Source organism: Danio rerio, chromosome 5 (genome assembly GCF_049306965.1).
Source record: "Danio rerio strain Tuebingen ecotype United States chromosome 5, GRCz12tu, whole genome shotgun sequence".
Lineage (NCBI taxonomy): Eukaryota > Metazoa > Chordata > Actinopteri > Cypriniformes > Danionidae > Danio > Danio rerio.
The window spans coordinates 19,558,406-19,577,314 of NC_133180.1; the positions used below are offsets into that span (position 1 = coordinate 19,558,406).

Below are 18,909 nucleotides of genomic sequence, written 5' to 3' on the forward strand. Positions count from 1 at the left end.
CCTTATTTTACTTATGTGGTGATGGAGGCTTAAAGAGGGCAAATCTTGATGTTTCTGTGGGTCTCGTCTATTAAACATGATTCTTATTTTGTATTTTCTATTGGATTCAGGTCAGGTGATTGGCTGGGCCATTCTACAGCTTGATGTTTTTTCTCTGAAAGCATTTAAGAGTTTCCTTGGCTGTGTTTTGGATCATTGTCTTGCTGAAATGTCCACTCTGGTTTCATCTTCATCATCATGATAATGTAGATGTTTGACTAAAGCAGCTAATATTCATTTACAATGACGAAGGGCAGAGGGTTGCAGAAGAACTACTAAGAGATTACAGTTGCAGACTGGGCTTTCACTGCCTTTCTCCACCTCCCTTTCTTCATGTGTTCAATACTTTTTTTCCCCGTGTCATTTCATTCTATTACACATAACTTGACTTTGTAAACTAATCAATATTGTTTTCTTTGAATATATTGATTTCTTTGGTTGATACAGACATCCGGGGAACATTTCAAGTCAACAGCAGCTTTAGAAGTAGGCTTTATGAGAAAAATGGTGACGTTTTGAATACTCCTTTCCCCCACTGTATAATGTCCAATGCCAATTCATTCCCTTTTTAATTACTCTGTACATCACAGTTTGTGTCTTTACAATACTTTTTAAAGAGTGTCCTTTTTATGCATGCCTATTGTTACAATTAATAATAGTACTGCTATACAAGAGTTGACTATACAGTACATGTGGAACCTTAACAAAAAATATTTCTTATAAAACAAACATTTTCCAATGTAATAATGTATTTCTTATGCATCTAGACATTTGTTCAAATGATTGGTGTAAGTCTCTTAAATATACAGGAGCTGCATTTATTATTAAAATATATAAAAATATAAATTTTAAACAGTTTTATTATATTTTATTTTATAATAACACAATTTATTCCCAGAGTGAAAAATATAAATTTCAGCAGTTATAACTCCAGTCTTTATTCAATAAAAAATTGATATTATATATATTCTACATTACTTTCTATTCATGTGAAACAATTGCTTATTTTTGTATACATAGTAACGACAATAAAAGTCTATTCTATACATCAGTAGCTATATTTCCATCAAAAAATGCGAATTAAAAACTGGAATATCCCATAAAAGACGTGCAAATAAAGCAGCGTTTCCATCCAATAAGTCAAAGAGAACAAAATCGTCACTTCCTGATTAACTGGTGCCAAATATCTAGAGTAAAAGCAGAATTTGCTGCGGTAGGAGAAGCTGCGTCAATCTTTTCTTTATTTAATAAATGACTTTCACCTCTGAAGACACACAATGAACATGTGGTGATGTTTGAAGACTATAGAAGAATAATATAATATATGAAGAATAATATAATAACACTAATACTGAAATGGTTAAGGGGTTTTAGAATGACCAAAACAACATTTCAGATGTTTTACAATGTGCTCAGCCTGCTGGTTTATCTATTCGCACACATTTTTATCATCACATGATCTCTTATAACAAAACCACATGTTTTAAATGCGCATACTGAAATTTGTTCAGTAAAAGTGTTTCCATCGTAGTTTACGTGCATCTTTTCTTATCGAATAAAAAGTTTATCCTACTCAGATATGCATGCGTTTTTTACGCATATATTTAAAAATATATGCGCATCTTGGCGTTTCCTTCAACCGATTTTTTTTATGACCATATGCAAAATGTGCATAAAATAGGTGGATGGAAACGAAGTAATGACTCTAATATGTAATTTACATTAAAAAGATCTCCATGTCTTGGCCTGTAAAAATCACAGATAAATAAAAGCAATATCTCACCTTCACAGCTCCAGGACTCGACGGCCATGCCCAGATTTCGGGCCTGAATTTCTCCTCTGTAAACAGGCACCGTCATGTTCTGACCCATGAAGCATGAAATGATGTCTGTGCCACCTGAGGAAACATCCAATTTGTAAATATGCAGTTTTTAAAGGTAGTCAGCTTGTTTAAGGGAAGAATATCTCAGCGGTTTTAGGAGTAAAATTCAAAGACAGAGACAGATCTTTCATGTTTTACAATATAAAAAAGACATTTCAGGCAGAAAAATATCTCAAGAGCATAAAAACTTCAGATATTTCGATAAATATCTGGAGAAAGGGGGGTGATGGGATGTTTTTATTATTGCAAACTGCATAATTTGCCAGTAGCTTTGTGGTTTATTCATCTTTCCTATTGTTCGCAGACCTTCCATATAGATTTGTTTTCAGACCCCATAAAAGCAAAAGGAACAAGCTGAACATCAAACTGAAGTCTTCCTTCAGGTATAAAATAGGCCCACATAATACCTATGCAGATATTTATATATAAAACCCCTTAAATAGTAGCCAGAAAACTAAAGCAAGAAGCATCAAGTGTGGGGGAGAAACTTAAAATAGTGCCAGTGCAAAAATAAAACAACATTTCTATTTATCCAATGGCAAGCTTCTTTTTTTAACATGTTGTTTTGGTATGGCTGAATGACTCGAGATGAAGTGTAGTGGTAGTGCTATGCATTGTTTTCTTATAAATCCATAGCCTATATTAATCGGTTCTTGTTTAATACTATAAAGCTGATCTGTAATGTTTAATTTATATGCTAAATCTAATTACATAGCCCGACACCAATTATTTTGCTTATGTTATGTTTCTCACAACCCCCAAGACATTGTTGATACAGATATTACATAGAGATCTCTGGTAATAACAAAAATGCAAGTTTCACTGCTTCAACAACTACCTTGGTAATGAGAAGTATTCCATAAACTTTCATTCACAAAACTATTTTATTGATAAAATCACAGAGCTGCTATGTGAGCAAGTTTGTACTCCCATTTATATGTAGCATGTGCGGCAACACTTCCCATTGACTTTGAATGAGTGACGTCAACTGAAATGTATAGGTTTAATGGGTTGCCGAACTGAATTGTAAATGGGTCGGCGCCACTTCAGCTGCCTTGCTCGCAGAAGTTGGGAATTTCTCAACTTTTCAAGTGCCAACGGAAGTATCAGCAAATCAGATTTTTTTTATGCAAATACCCCAGCTCAGACAGAAATCGTTTGAGGACTAATTTCATTGGCTGATGCTGCTATGATGATCATGTCAGCCCCAACTTCAGACTCCATTCCCTCCATAAAGCGTTGATGCCGAAGCCCTATGTAAGAGTACACATGACCAAAAGGTAATATTGAGATTAAACTTGAAAAATTATTTCTCATGTCTAGCGTTTTGTTTAATATATTTGTATGGTTATTTTGCAATTGCTTGCTATAAAAAAAAAAAAACATGTTCATTTTGTTTGATCTATATATGTTTTTCTCTCTCTAATTGCTAGTAGCTCTAAAAAAGTGAAATGAAACAAATCTGTAATGATGTCAAGACTTGTCTGGAATCACCTCAGCTGTTCGTGGAAAATTTTTGTCAACCAATCAGATTAAATTAAACATTTAACAGAATCATATATAAAGATGAATGTGATATGATTTAGAAGATTAAAGGTGCAAATTCCTACTATCAAACTCCTGTTATTCTAATATAAAGGAGCATTTAATTTTTGTCCCTAGAGGGTGGAATCATGAGAGTTGTTGTCTTCATTACATTATATGGGACTCCTGCAAAAATCTTGCTCATGGATGAAAAGTATGAGTGTTTTCCATTAATATATTTCATCATTGAAGATTTCCTAAACATTTTGTAAAAATCTCATCAGGTCTCATTATCGTAAATCAAATCTCGTGTCTTGTTTTGTCTCGGGGAGTATGCATCTCATCGCACGCCTAATGAGAAATATTTAAAATTTATTATCATGGCAGTATGAAGCAGAGTAAGGTGAAAGCTGTCAAAGCGAAGCAAGAACGCTGAAGTGATTGCTGATAAGAGATGGGGAGGGAGGTATTTACTATGCCACATTTGACCGCTTACGTTTTTTTTTCTGGTTGTGGTCATTTAGGGAAGAAGCAGCACTGATTTATCAAACTGAATACATTTTAGGGTTCCGTTATAATGCTGAACTGCGCAGTCTAATAAAACGCACAACATGTCAAAGCATCGTTGGTGTTTTGCTGCTTTATATAAAACTATAAATCAAGGGTGAATGATGTCATTACAGTGCTTCCCACAGGTTTGAAATATACTTGCGGTTGTAGCTGGATTGAAACACACCTTTCATCCGGGTGTCGAAATGAATTGTTTCTTTAGTGCACCGCGATGCAGACACAAACAATTTGGTAACGGTTCAATAATTATCATAACCAGTTATTACGTACTGACGTCATTTTACACATACAGTTTGTGTTATAGCGGTAGCTCACAATGGCAAAGGAGGAAGCCGTGAGTAGTTAAAACACTCTAACTACTTAAAAAGCAGATAACGGTGCACAGTTCACTGCTTGTAAGTTTGCTGGACGGTTTTTCACTGAGAGGGAAATACATCAGAACACAGCTAGAAAAAAATGAAAGTTGAAACTCTCTTTCTCTCACTTTCTGTGGCCCCTATGACCTGCTGAGAACGTGTTTTCTCCACCACGTTGCTGTCTATAATGGATCAGCTCAAAAAGCAAGCGATATAATGTTCATGTTTGTTCACTTGCTATAAATGCTCATGTTGTTCTGTGCATGTTTTTATGTTTTGGTTGATAGATACAAAAAGAGTGTTTTCTTTGAGCAGGTAAAATTAAAGGTACAGTACATACACATTACTGGTTGTATTCAAGGATAAAATTGTACATAATATTGTATAAATAAATAAATAATTAATTTTAATACAAGAATTATTGTGTTTCCACGTAAAATATCAAATTGTTCATGGAAAGTATCGCCAATGCTGCGTGATGCACCGAGATATAAAAATTAAAACGAATTGATGGCATGATAATCATAACTGAACCGTGAGACCATTGTAGGTTCAGACCTCTATCAATTACATGCAACAAACAAAAAATAATGTGATTAACTATATATTTTATTTATTATGAGACTGTTATACACCTTTTTCTTTTCAGTAGGTTAAAGTTTTAAAAAAAGGCTGTTGAATTAAAGAAATCCACCATTTCTCTTTTATGCTATTTAGAAGCCATGTGCACCCACTGACAGGGAAAGGCTGCTCGCTTTCTCTCTCTAAAGTTGCTTAATTGAAATGACAGTACAATATTGCCAAAGCATTTTAGACATGTATAAAGCATGTAATATATCAACATTAAATTAATAAAATATACAGCAAATGAGAAATATATAACAGAAAAGGGAATAAAAATAGACATTATAGCTAAAAATTATGATAATAACTAGAATAAAAAGTGTGGATTATTTAAATAAGACAAATTAGTTGAGTAGCCATTTCTAATGGTGTACAAATATTTTGCAGCCAGTATATTTTTATTCTCTCGGAGTACATGATGAAGTTTATCTGCGTTGTTTATTAAATGATTAATCATTTAATGCTTCTCTCGCGGCTGTGCACATGCAGTCAGCTGCAAAAAGGTAATGCAAAAATGCATACAAATAATGGCAACTTTAGAAAGCGAAAGTAAAATCTAAATAGCTGACATTTTAGAAGATTTAAAAACTACGGTCGGACACATTTAGGTGCAAAAGGAGCGTCTCTGTGGGTCTGCAGAACATGTGAGTGTGTCTGTGTGAGTGTTGGCGATTCTCGCACACACAAAACTACGCATAGGCTGGTATAAGATTCTGACGGTATGATAACCTTGGATAAAAACTTCACAGTATCACGGTGTTGTGATTACTTCTCCGATTTGTACTTTTTAAATGTCTGGGTAAAAAACAACATTTTTCCCCTTCTGAACACAATACATACACACAAGATTTTTTATTTTGAGAAACATTTAAAATATTTTGGACCAGTAGCTTTTGATGTAAAGGTTTATTTTCTCCTGGAGATACTGTTGCCCTAAAAAAAAAAACTAAATAAAATAATTGTGAAAAACTTGTTTAAAAAAAATTACCTTAGAAACAGTATAACAAAAAACGTTTGTGGTTTTAAAACCTTGACTTTTCCAAAACGCGGTAAACCTTTGAAACCGGTTATTGTCCCATGCCTAAAAAGAACCAGCAGGAGGAAATGTGCAGAGCGAGAGATTATTTTCCACTGGTCTATCGATCGCGAATGTTTGGCATTTTTGAACGAATAAGCAAAAAGTGTAAAAGGATGATAATAATAGTATTATTCACGAGTCACCACCAAATATACTTAGGTGGCCGTTAACATACCCGGACAGCCCGATCAAGTAAAGTGTATGTGTGGGAAGCACTGCATTAGCATATCGACAAAGGACACGGTCTGTGTCATTAGTTAAAATTGCTCATTTCTGAGGATTTGAACTAAAGATTTGGCATAATGCAAGTACATAAAGACAGCAAAGACTGTCCTAGTGTTTTTTTAATTATTATTTTAATGAAAATATTTGCGTATATTTTGACTTTAACTGCTGTCATTTTTTGTTGTGTTTAATTTGTTATTGTTAGGAAACATGTTGTTTAATTAAAATTAATTTTGTTGTGCATAAATAAATGTATCCATTAAACAAGGATTTTCCATTACATTTTACTCTCTTACTTGTGTAGAATAAGTTGAAGCCTAGATTTAACGAGTAACCCAATGTAAAGACATACATATGTGTGCAGCTCAGACGCTCAGTCACCATAATGCCAGCACAGAGAAACACAGAGAGACAGAAAATTTATACTGCAAGCCAAAAGAAAAAGCCAGACAATCAATATTTCAAAATAATGAGGTTTTGTGCAGGAAAAACAGGGAGGGGAGGTGCCGGATGGCAGCGGGTGTAAATAAAAATAGGCCTCGGTAATTGACAAATGTAATAACTGTAAAATCAGATTATAAAAGAGACGGAGAATAGGAGAGGAATAAATAAGACAGAGGGAAAGGTTGCTGGGATGATAGATATATGTGTTCTTATGTGTGCATGTGACAGATGGCAGGTGATATTAGGGGGTCTATTGGATTCAGGTGATTCTGGGTGGCTGAAAGTGTTAAAAGTTTCCTGCCAGATGCCCCTCTGCGCTCAGGAGCCCGACTGGCACAGTAACAGGAGCGGCGGGAAACAAGCCCTGGCACATATGCTCTGCTTGACATTGGGGTCAAGGTCAAATCTGCTTCGGGTTGGCAGAGGTCACAAACCGGAGGGGGAGGCGGACGCAGCATCGATACGAGATACAGCAGATTTCAGAAGGCCAGTAGGCTATCTGAGCTCAGAATTGTGTATCTGTGCTGCTGGGTTTTTTTTTTTCAGTGGACAATTTCAGGTTGTCTGACATTTCAAAAACCTCTGGAGTCAGGAAATGTCAGTCAAAACCTTTTTCTGTAAAGTTATGAGGCTCGTGTGCTCTGTAAACGTGTCAGAATTCAGTCAGATTGCTGTCTTGTTATCAAATGTGAGCCAAATGGCAAATCAAAAGGTCTCCCTGGCAGACATATGCAAAAACGTCTTCCGAATGCACCGCAATATCAGTCACTCATTTAGGACCATTACATTTAATACAGCTTTATGTTTTAATTCTGTTCATCTAAACAAAATTATTGGTTGATTGAACTTTTATAAACCATTATACCCACCATAATATCTTAGATACAGCGATTTCAACTACTGTAAAAACATTCTAGCAATTAACAAAGTATTAGATTTAGTCGTTTTACTTTTGTCCTAAGCGACTTACAATTGAGACTACGACTTTTAGCTCAATAAATGGCTAATTTGTTGTTTATTAATAGTTATTAAGGTAGTTTAGGTACTGGGAACACTCAAAAAGTATTTTGCTTGCTTAGCTTTGTAAAAATGACTGCATTAGCTTAATGAGTTAGTGTTGGGACAACATGAAGGAATTGTGTGAAACCCTGCATTTCATAGAGTATATAGAGCCAGGGCTTAACATTAACCTTATTGATCACCAGCCACTGTGGTTAGTAGATTTCCAACATAACTAGCCACAACTTTGTTGATGGGAAAATGTATTTTAGTTGCATACATTTGACTTTGACATGCTAATATTTCATAATATTTAAATTGTGTGTTGTCCACATGCCTCCTCATTCATTTCACATTTTTGTGTGTCATGTATGAGCTTTCTGTATGTGCATGAGCAAATGGGCCGTGGTTTAAAAGTATCGCATTGCTAATAGTTTTTATTTTACATGATGTTTCAGGGCTCACCAATATTTTTTTTGGATTTACCAAATTTACCTATAAGCACACCAAAAATATATAAATAATTATTTCTTAGTGTCAAAACAAGTAAAATATTGCTCTATACAAGCACTTTTTATTCAACAAAACCTCTTAAAAAAACAATTGACATTTAAAACGTAGGTCTCATATCATCTGTTAACTACACATAAATGAGGAGTTAATCTCCTATTAAAGCAATGTTACTGTAAAAACCCTAATTAAACCATATTAACAAAAATAACTGTAAGCAAAGCCAAGCAGGGGATAATGAAAGAATGATCAAACACTCGCGGTTAATGTTAGGCTCATAAGAATCTGTTCAAAGAATGTTAAAAGCGAAAGCAACTGCAGCCGCTCACAAAAGCATATATATACTTTTTTATTTGGAGCTCTTGAAAGCAGCAGGACTGTGGGTGCAATCATCGCTTTTTGTCCAGTCTATTTCAAAGGGAACTAATCGCACCGGTTGCGTTTCAAGGAACGGTTGCTTTGCGCCATCGTGCAAGGAAACAGGAGCGTGCACACTTTTTAAAGTTGCATCACATCACCTGTGCGCAAGTGATCATCCTCTCATTCGATATTTACCTGCCTTCTTTTGCCTCCGTGAACACACTAATTTTGTGCTGCTTCTCAATTCTAAGATCACATTTGCACGCATATTGGGCCATCTTTATTGTCGAGCTCTGCTTTTAAGAAAACTACAATTTAAAAATTATCTATCTTACCCGCCACAGCTGAAACCTACCCGCATTTGACAGGTTGGTGGTTGTTAATGTCAATCCCTCTATAGAGCTAATATTACAACAAAACTATCTGAATTTGAATCGTGTAATTTTAAGTGTTTTTTCATCCAACTGAAACTTATATGCAATTAAAAAAAGTTTAGAATTTTAAACATTGGAAATTTAAGACAACTGATTTTTAAAGGTAGATTATTTGAGATACGTCTTTTGAAACAACATTTTTTGGTTCAGAATTTCTAAACTGCAGATATTCATTTTATAAAAATACGGTTTTAATTTTTTAAGATGAAGAAATTCTGAACATCAATTTAATATCTGAAAATCTAAATGCAGAAATTCAGATTGCAAAAATCAGGTTGTGCAGAAAGTTGGTCAGAGGTCATCCACCAAAAAACTTTGATCAAATTTACTTTCATAATTCTAGCTCCAAACTGGGTAGCATTAGGAATTTTGAATAAGATTATGCAGATTATGAAATTATTATTTACTAATATTAAAAATAGGCAAGTTATAAGCCACTAGTTAATACGTTGAACTGGCCACTATACTAAAATGTTCCTGAATATTCAGTATAGTATAGCAATGGCTGTTTCTCAATATGCGTTCGAACAATGTGTTTTCGTGTAATGACATCATCAACCGCCGAAGTCCATAAGAACAAAGAACACATGAAAGTTCCCGTATGCGTTCTTGATATCAAGGATGCAGGTGACACAATGGCTCAGTGGTTAGCACTGTCGCCCCACAGTAAGAAAGTCACTGGTTCGAGCCCCAGCTTGGTTAGTTGTCATTTCTGTGTGGAGTTTACATGTTCTCCCCATGCTCGCGTGGGTTTCTTCCGAGTGCTTTCCCCCACAGTCCAAGGACAGGTGAGAAGCCTTTATTATTTATTATTATATTTATTATTAAAGTTCAGCAATATAACTTATTTGTGTTAGGATTTCTCCTGAATGAAGACAATAAATCAGTTTTATTTGTTAAGTGCAAAGTATATTTGTAAGGTTTTTGTGCAAGTTATATACACTGAAAAGGAGGTTGTATGAATGCTGTAATGTTTAGCATCTCATTTCTTACAGGACGTGTTCTGTGTTCTTGCGGTCTCCCGAGATCGTTCTTTAGAGGTGACCTAGCAAGACCGGTCTCCACAAAAACACAGGCCCATTATCTGTGTTCTTAGGAACACAGATACAATGTCAGGAATTGAGGAACAGCCAATGTCACTGCTGCAACTTTCTTTTCTATATTACCTTATACAGAAACAGGCACTGCACAGAAGAAGTTAAATAACAAAACAGGTCTGAGAGGTTCAATCTGACTAACATGACTGTAGCAGGCTGCCGCTGACCTGCCATGAGAGCAAAGCTCATCTGGTGAAACCGCAGGGAGAAACTGGGCACAGGTGGTGTGTGAGAGAGACATGCTGCGAGACCCCAGTCACAAACACACACACATGCACACAAAATCAGCAGTCCACCACAGCTGTTAACGCTGATGCTAATTTGTTTCCGCAGGGCCCTGCAGGCACGGGATCACACTTTCACATACACACACACACAAACCGTACTATCAAGAGGAGCTGAAGCACTGATGATTGTTGGAAAAGTAAAAAGTGTGTTGACCAGGATATAAGGACTAGGTATGATGACTAGGATAGGATATGATAGGGAACCAAAATGATAGACAGACAGGACAGATAAGACAGATAGATTGAATGGATGGATGGATGGATGGATGGATGGATGGATGGATGGATGGATGGATGGATGGATGGATGGATGGATGGATAAAAGAAAAAGGAATAAAAGAGTGAAATATTGAAAAGAAAGAAGATGAATAGATGGACAATGAAAGAAAGAAAGAAAGAAAGAAAGAAAGAAAGAAATTTATGTAGATAGACAGACAGACAGACAGATAGATAAAAGACAATAAAAGGAATGAAAGAAAGAAAACAAAGTTAGAATTATGTAGATAGACGGACAGATGGTCAAAAACAGAAGGCACAAGAAAAGGAAGGAAAGAAAGAAAGAAAGAAAGAAAGAAAGAAAGAAAGAAAGAAAGAAAGATGAAATGTAGTTAAACATGGAAGGAAGGAAGGAAGGAAGGAAGGAAGGAAGGAAGGAAGGAAGGAAGGAAGGAAGGAAGGAAGGAAGGAAGGAAGGAAAAAGGAACTGAGGAATATGAAATATGGATCAACAAAAGGACAGAGGGGAAGAAAAGAGTATAAAAATTAAAGAGAAATGAAGACAGAAAAGTGAAGAGGATGCAGAAAAGGGAAGAAGGTGGAGAAGAAAAAGGAAGGAAAGACAGTGAAAATTTAAGGAAAATAGGTGAAGGGCAAAGAGTCTGATAATGAATAAACAGAGCTGAAAGAGATAAGGGGAAATGCAGAAAGTAGGAAGGTAAGAATAAAGGAAACAGGAAAAGGAGAAGGAAAATAAAGAAATATGGTAAAAATAAGGAAAGAAAGGTGGCATTGAAGAGGGACAGAAGGAAGGAAGAGCTAAAGAAGAGGGAAAAGGACAGGAAATGCTGAAACTGGAAAGAAAGGAAAATTAGCAAACAAATGGAATGCATGGAGTCAGGAGAGTAACTGAAAAACAGAGAGAAAAACCCGTAGAAAGAAACAACGAAAGAGGAAATATTAAAAAGGAATGTAGGAAGAAAAAGATGCAGGTAAAGCATAAAAGTAAAAAAATATGAAGAGAAGAAGGAATGTTGGTTAATAACTGAGGAAAGAAAACGAGTTGTGTAATAAAATGCAGGAAGGACAAAAAAATAAATAAATAAAAAGCAGACAACGGAAATAAAGAAGTAAAGCAGCAAATGAAAGAAGGAAAAAGAAATGGAAAGAGATAAAGGAGAACACACCTGATATAGATCCCAGGAGCACGTTGTTCTTAATACAGCTGTACACATATTCATAGCTCTGGGGCTTCAGTGGGGATCCTGTAGACAGGAGTGTGTGGAGGGTCTGCAGGCTGTGTGTGCTTGCTGTAAACAGAAAAGAATTACACAATCTATTAATTAAAAAAAAACTGCTTAAGACTCACGATGTAAAAAAAACACTGCATTTAATGAAAAAAAAAAGCTTGTACAACATAAAAAAACAACAACAATAATGGCCACATACTGTACATTCAAATCAGCTTGAGATGCCCACATATTCATTCAGTAATCAACAGCAGTGACACTATCAATCTTCAATAAAAATTCAAGCATGTTTGGATTTGTTGTAAATTCAGTCTTGAATAATACAGCTAAGCTCAGCTTGGTTTGTATTCTGGAGGCAGATGGGTTGGTTCACAGTGATCAGAATTAGTAAGCGCATTAAACTGTGCTGAAAAATGTATGCAGGCGACATGCCAGGCCACCCGCCTGGGGTCCCGTGTAGAGAGGGTCTCTCGCCCTGGTTATCAGAGTCACTGCCACACCCCACAGGCTAACAGGTGTCACTCCAAAATGTCAAGCAGCCAAAGGGAACAGCGGAGGGCCAGGAAGCACATCTCTGACCCCCAACACACACACGCACGCACAACAGTGATGATGAACTGAATGTTTAGTAGGGAATACAGTAAATGTAATGGTTTTGTTATTTGAGATTTAACTGGACTGTGAAAATAAATATATTTCTTCCTTATTTTAATATACATTTTATATAAAAAAAAATTAATGTTACATACATTTAAAGGAGACCTATAGCACCCATTTTTACAAGATGTAAAATAAGTCTCTTATATCCCTAGAGTGAGAAATTTCAGCACCCTTTTTGGTGACTGTAACTTTAAATTCAAATGAGATTATGCTCTTTTTAAAAGAGGACAGAGCTACAAATGCCTGTGTGTCAGCATAGTGGCAGATTTAACCCTCTGGGGTCTGAAATGATTTTGGGGCCCTAAGATGTTTTGACATGCCCTGACATTTGTGTGTATTTCAGCTACTTATTACATAATATTGGTCAACATGTATTTTTTATATTCAGCACAAACTGTCCTACAATAATATGTGAGAAATATGGATGAAAATGCTTGCGTTTTTTAGAAAAAATAAATAATGTGTGGTTAGTAGGTTTTGGAGAAAAAAATGTAGCTAAAGTAAGGTCAAGAAAAGCAGACTGAATGGGCCTGAATAAGACTTTTGAAAAACCAGTCTTGTAGGCAACAATATTTACTTCACAATTATGTAAAAATTATTTTGTTCTCTAATTTAAAGAAAAATTTAGAATGATTTAATTTTGGAAAAATTTTGGGTCATAACAATGGAATGACAATGGTCATGAATAATTCACACCTAGAGAGACACAAGACACTCCCCCACTGGCTAATGTTCACCCATCAAGGGCATTCTAAAGCAATGTCCAGCTGCAAAAGCTTGTTGTATTACTTGTTGTATTATGACCATGTAAACACTATGGGTAAACAATGTATGTGTACTTATAACATACAGCATGGACAAACATATATATTTGAAATGGTATAAAACATGTTTGTAAAACTGTTAGGATAAAAACTTTCTTGTGCATTAATCCAGCATTTAAAACATGCCATAGAGAGAGAGAGATAGAGAGATAGGTCACTAATGAGGGTGGGGGGGGGGGGGGGTACATGTCATTTCCTTGATGACATGTACATAGGTAAAATGTCAATCAAAGTGTTTCTGCAGACTGTTTTTATGAAGTGGACCATTAGGAGCATGTTGTATTCACCGACTGTTGTTTAAATCCCTTATACAGCTGATTTTTGCATAATAGGCCCCCTTGTAATGTAAAATTCTAATTTTTAATACTCAATGTTATTTTGTTCAGCAATAAAATGAAAATATAATATAAAAAATATATAAAATTGAATTTATATTCATTTGATTTAGTATGACTGAAATGAATGATATTTTAATAAAAAAATGTGCAAGTGTAACTATCTATTTTAATGCACATTATTAATAAGCTGTTAATTAGCCCTTTAAAAATCCTGCATAACAAACCAAATGCATGCTTGAAAAACAACAAAAACCCTAACTTGCTTGCTCTCATGGCAGACATTATGCATAAACTCCATCTTCCACTGTAAATTGCTTTTAATTCACTTTCAGTTTGTCTCATTATTGTTGAATATTCACAAGCACGCAAACGCGATTTAATGAATGAGTCAGTGGCATCTAGAGACTGCTGGGAGAGAAGGGGAAATGAATGTGAAGTAGAGATAATGTCAAAAGTAACAGTACTTGGGAAGGAAATTAGAGCTAAATTAATACATGCGTGAGAGAGAGATAGTGAGATAGAGAGACAGAGAAAGGGAGAGATTTTATTTAATTATAATATATATAAACAGTTGAAGTCAGAATTGATAGGCCCCCTTTGAATTTTTTTCTCATTTTTGAATATTTCCCAAATGAAGATTAACAGAGAAAGAAATGGAACTCAAAGGTATATATATATATATATATATATATATATATATATATATATATATATATATATATATATATATATATATATATATATATATACTAACACGCACACACACACACACACGCACACGCACACGCACACACTGTATATTTTATTTTTATACTACTATTTATAGTGTTTACTATCTATTATATAATCTTTGGCAATACATTTGTAACATTAGAAATTATTTTACCAAACATAAAACACGTTACACAAACCACCTGAAATTTAAAAAATATAAATCAGCCAGTAAGTGGCTATTCATTCCTCTGTGATAAACCAGGGAAAAAGCAGAAAGAAAATAAATGAATGAAATGTCAAGTGCATTAATAAATAACATTAAATCTGACAATAATTAAATCTTAAAAATTTGCTGCCATTTCTGATATTTGAAATTTAAATTTAATGTAAGTAGAACAATGTAAACATTGAAAAAATTGTAAGCTAAGCTTGGTAGATGTGTAAAAACATTATGAAACATCAATTTCTGTGCATTGTCCATAAATATAAAAAGCTTATCAGATCTATAGGTAATATTAAGTAATACAAATAATGTATGGTTTTATACATTATATTAATCTTAAAAAAAAGCTTAAAATTAGCAAATAAAACAAAATGTAGGCCTACAGGGCAAAAAGAGGATGCTTCTCAGATGATTTTAAAATCTGTCATTCATTTATTCTCACCATACTTAAGGTCTTGTTCCTGTGTTAATCCTCACAGCATCCACATGGGATAAAAAATGGCATCTCAACTCTGTCTTTCGTGAAATGGAGTTGAGTAGCAATTTGTTGTATAGTAAATCGGACTCATTCAAAGTAGCGTCTGGTTTTAATGACATGGTACACTTACGACTGCATTGTATTTTCTTTTACTTATAATGCACAGAGTTTTGAGGTAAGGGATGTCTTCATTTGCCATTCACTGACAGTCGGACAGGCTCATCTAGTTAATCAAACTCTATCTTTTAAAATCGAAATTGTAATATCTCTCCTCATAAAAGCCGGCGTATCAGCACGCTGTTACATTGAAAGCATTTGATTTGATTCACGCTTCTGATTGGTTCTCAGAATATAGCGGCTTTTGCTGTCAAAGGGAAGTGGCATTTAGCAGCTTTTGCCAACAAACTTATTTCTGAATGTGCTGACGGTGAGATTTAGATAATTTGAAGCAAATCTATTTGTTGATGGTGTAGTATTTGCCTAAAGCATTCACTCAATGTCATTAGCTCATTTTTGACTGAAGTGGGGTTTAGCGGCTTTTGCATCTGAACTCTTCATACTCTTTACATTCATAAAATGTAAACATAAGCAAAAATGTGGAAACCAAAATCTGAATTAGGCCTTGCGGTGCTAACATACTCAGACGCAGATTTGTGTAATCAAAATTAATAACTGACTGTAAATATTCCTTGTGAAAAAAAATAGAAGCAATAATTACTTCACAAAAATACTTGATTCAAAATGAAAGGCATTACTTATTTTGACAAAATTAATATTAATCTCACTTTTTTTAAAAAAGGAGTTCTCAACACACTGTAAAAAGCAATTAGTTACTTTACTTCAATAAAGTGAGCAAACCCGCTGCCTTAAAAGCTACAAGTTGACTTTAAATTAAATAAATCTGTTGTCATTTGAAATGGTTAAGTTGACTTAATTTTTATAATCAAACACATAATTCAATTACTTCAATTACTCACTTTCTTTTAGACTTTAAGTCAATTATAGGTTTTAAAAGCAATAGTATTATTGTATTTACTTTTTTAAGTAAAGCAAACTATTAGATTTTTACAGTGCAGTATATTTGTTTTTTACGGAACCCCGGAAGGGACGTAGTGGGTGAGAAAAAAATGGGTGGGTGAAAAAAAAATAATGGGTGAAAGAAAAAAAAATGGGTGGGATGAAAATATATATTTCTAAGTTTTTTGCGTTCCCTCGCAAAGATGTTTTGCGTTATCTCGCAAAGATGTTTTGCGTTCCCTCGCAAAGATGTTTTGCGTTCCCTCGCAAAGATGTTTTGCGTTCCCTCGCAAAGATGTTTTGCGTTATCTCGCAAAGATGTTTTGCGTTCTCTCGCAAAACTGTTTCTCCACAAACACTTCCTGTTCACTGCACTCACGTAAACCCTCCCGTTTTTGCCGAAATTCTCCCGTATTTTACCATTCTACCCCACTTTCTTTACATTACTGTGCGTATGCTAATGCATGTATAAGCGCTGACTGACAGACGCGCTTCGTACAATAAACTGATCCCAGATCAGCGTCTGTACACGCCATTTACAGAGGAGCGGGTGTATGTTTAAACAGACAAATACACTGAATAATATGAAACATCTCCGTCCTGCATGTTTTTTAAACAGCTTATTTTCTCTTAAATGAGCACAAACAGTTTCTAAAGTAATGGACTGCTTTCATTATAGATCTGTGCATTCTTACAGAGACACCTCTGTTATCAAACTAAACAAAACATGAGATTCATTTGCTGCGCACTTGTTTGATAACAGAAGTGTCCCTTTAAATGGCGCGTACAGACTCTGATCTGGGATCAGTTTATTGTATGGAGCGCGTCTGTCAGTCAGCGCTTAAACATGCATTCACTGGTTCAGAGGTTGCAAAGTGAAAGGCGACAATCAGCGCACAGTAATGTAAAGAAAGTGGGATAGAATGGTAAAATATGGGAGAATTTCAGCAAAAACGGGAGGGTTTACGTGAGTGAAGTGAACAGGAAGTGTTTGTGGAGAAACAGTTTTGCGAGAGAACGCAAAACATCTTTGCGAGGGAACGCAAAACATCTTTGCGAGATAACGCAAAACATCTTTGCGAGGGAACGCAAAACATCTTTGCGAGGGAACGCAAAACATCTTTGCGAGGGAACGCAAAACATCTTTGCGAGATAACGCAAAACATCTTTGCGAGGGAACGCAAAACATCTTTGCGAGATAACGCAAAACATCTTTGCGAGGGAACGCAAAACATCTTTGCGAGATAACGCAAAACATCTTTGCGAGGGAACGCAAAACATCTTTGCGAGATAACGCAAAACATCTTTGCGAGGGAACGCAAAACATCTTTGCGAGATAACGCAAAACATCTTTGCGAGGGAACGCAAAACATCTTTGCGAGATAACGCAAAACATCTTTGCGAGGGAACGCAAAACATCTTTGCGAGATAACGCAAAACATCTTTGCGAGGGAACGCAAAACATCTTTGCGAGATAACGCAAAACATCTTTGCGAGGGAACGCAAAACTTTGCGAGAGAACGCAAAAAACTTAGAAATATATATTTTCCTCCCACCCATTTTTTTTTCTTTCACCCATTATTTTTTTTTCACCCACCCATTTTTTTTTCTCCCCCACTACGTCCCTTCCGGGGTTCCGTAGTTTTTGCTATAGTATCAACACTGACACTATAGCAAATTAGGTAGCACTGATACTGGTACATGCTATGTTTTTTTTTTTTTTTAAGAAAAGTTATTTGATTTGAAGTTAGTGAGTTTTTCTTTTTGTTGTGGTTCCTTTCTCTCTGCCTCTCTCTGCTGTCTTTCAGACTGGTTTCATGAATAGCGCACACAGGTGTAGTGAATCAGGTGTTAATACGTGGGAGCTTGCCAGCATGGTAAAGTCCATTTAAACCAGACTGGACGATCGTTCGGAAGGTCTCCTCTCCCCAGGCTTGTTTTGTTTATTCGTGAGAACTTATGTTGTATTTGCTCTGCGATATTGTTGAAATGAATGCTGAATGTTGACTGTTAAACTACTAAGACCATAGTACGGAGACATATGTGAGAAGGGTGGCTTTTTGTTTTATCAAGTTTTCTCATGTTTTGTGGTTAGTAGGAAGGGAATTAAATGTTGTTTAATTTGTTTTAATGTATGTGCAAGTAAAAAGGTTTAAAACATAGTTTGTTGCAGAGTTTTTGTTTGTTATTTTGGCTTTACCTCCACCAGATTTTTTTTTATGTCACCTTTGAATTCAGATGTCAAATAAATTTGACTTTACGTTTTTTCTTTGGTCAGTCGTCTTTTTTGTTGTTTGCTTTTCAGAGGGAGATGAGACTCCGGAGTCCTCGTTCATTTTAGAGGTGTCCTTTTCAATTTAATTGAATTTTATTTATTGTTATGGGTCTGGCTTGCTTTGTGGCACCGTTTAGAGTATGTAACAGAAAACTTTAAAAATGCTGGGTTCCACACAATTCCTTCATGTCATCCCAACACAAATCATCAAATGTCAAAAAAAAATAAAAATAAAACTCAATTCTTGAGTTATTTCAGCTCATTATAAATGAGCAGTTTGAACAAGCAGCAAAAATAATTTCTAGCGTGTACTGCGTACTCTTATATCTATTTTATTAATTTAAAAAACACATAAGTGACACACACACACAAAAAGTATATTAACTCAATGGTTCTGCAGCTCACCTGGTTTTTGATCTCTCTCTTCCAACACAGCCAGCCATTTCGCTCCAGTCCCAAAAATTGTGATTCTGTTCAAAAACAAT

The 18,909-nt window shown here is 35.2% G+C and overlaps 1 protein-coding gene across 3 annotated transcripts in view; it reads right to left on the minus strand.

Annotated features, from left to right (window-relative positions):
• aacs (acetoacetyl-CoA synthetase) overlaps positions 1–18,909 on the minus strand; it is a 76,836-nt gene that overhangs the window by 9,295 nt on the left and 48,632 nt on the right. For all 3 annotated transcript variants that reach the window (XM_073950054.1, XM_005165076.6, NM_201009.1), the window contains 3 exon segments: positions 18,830–18,894; positions 11,833–11,955; positions 1,823–1,936 (listed from right to left, as the gene is read on the minus strand). In XM_073950054.1, coding sequence (XP_073806155.1) covers positions 1,823–1,936; positions 11,833–11,955; positions 18,830–18,894 — 302 coding nt within the window.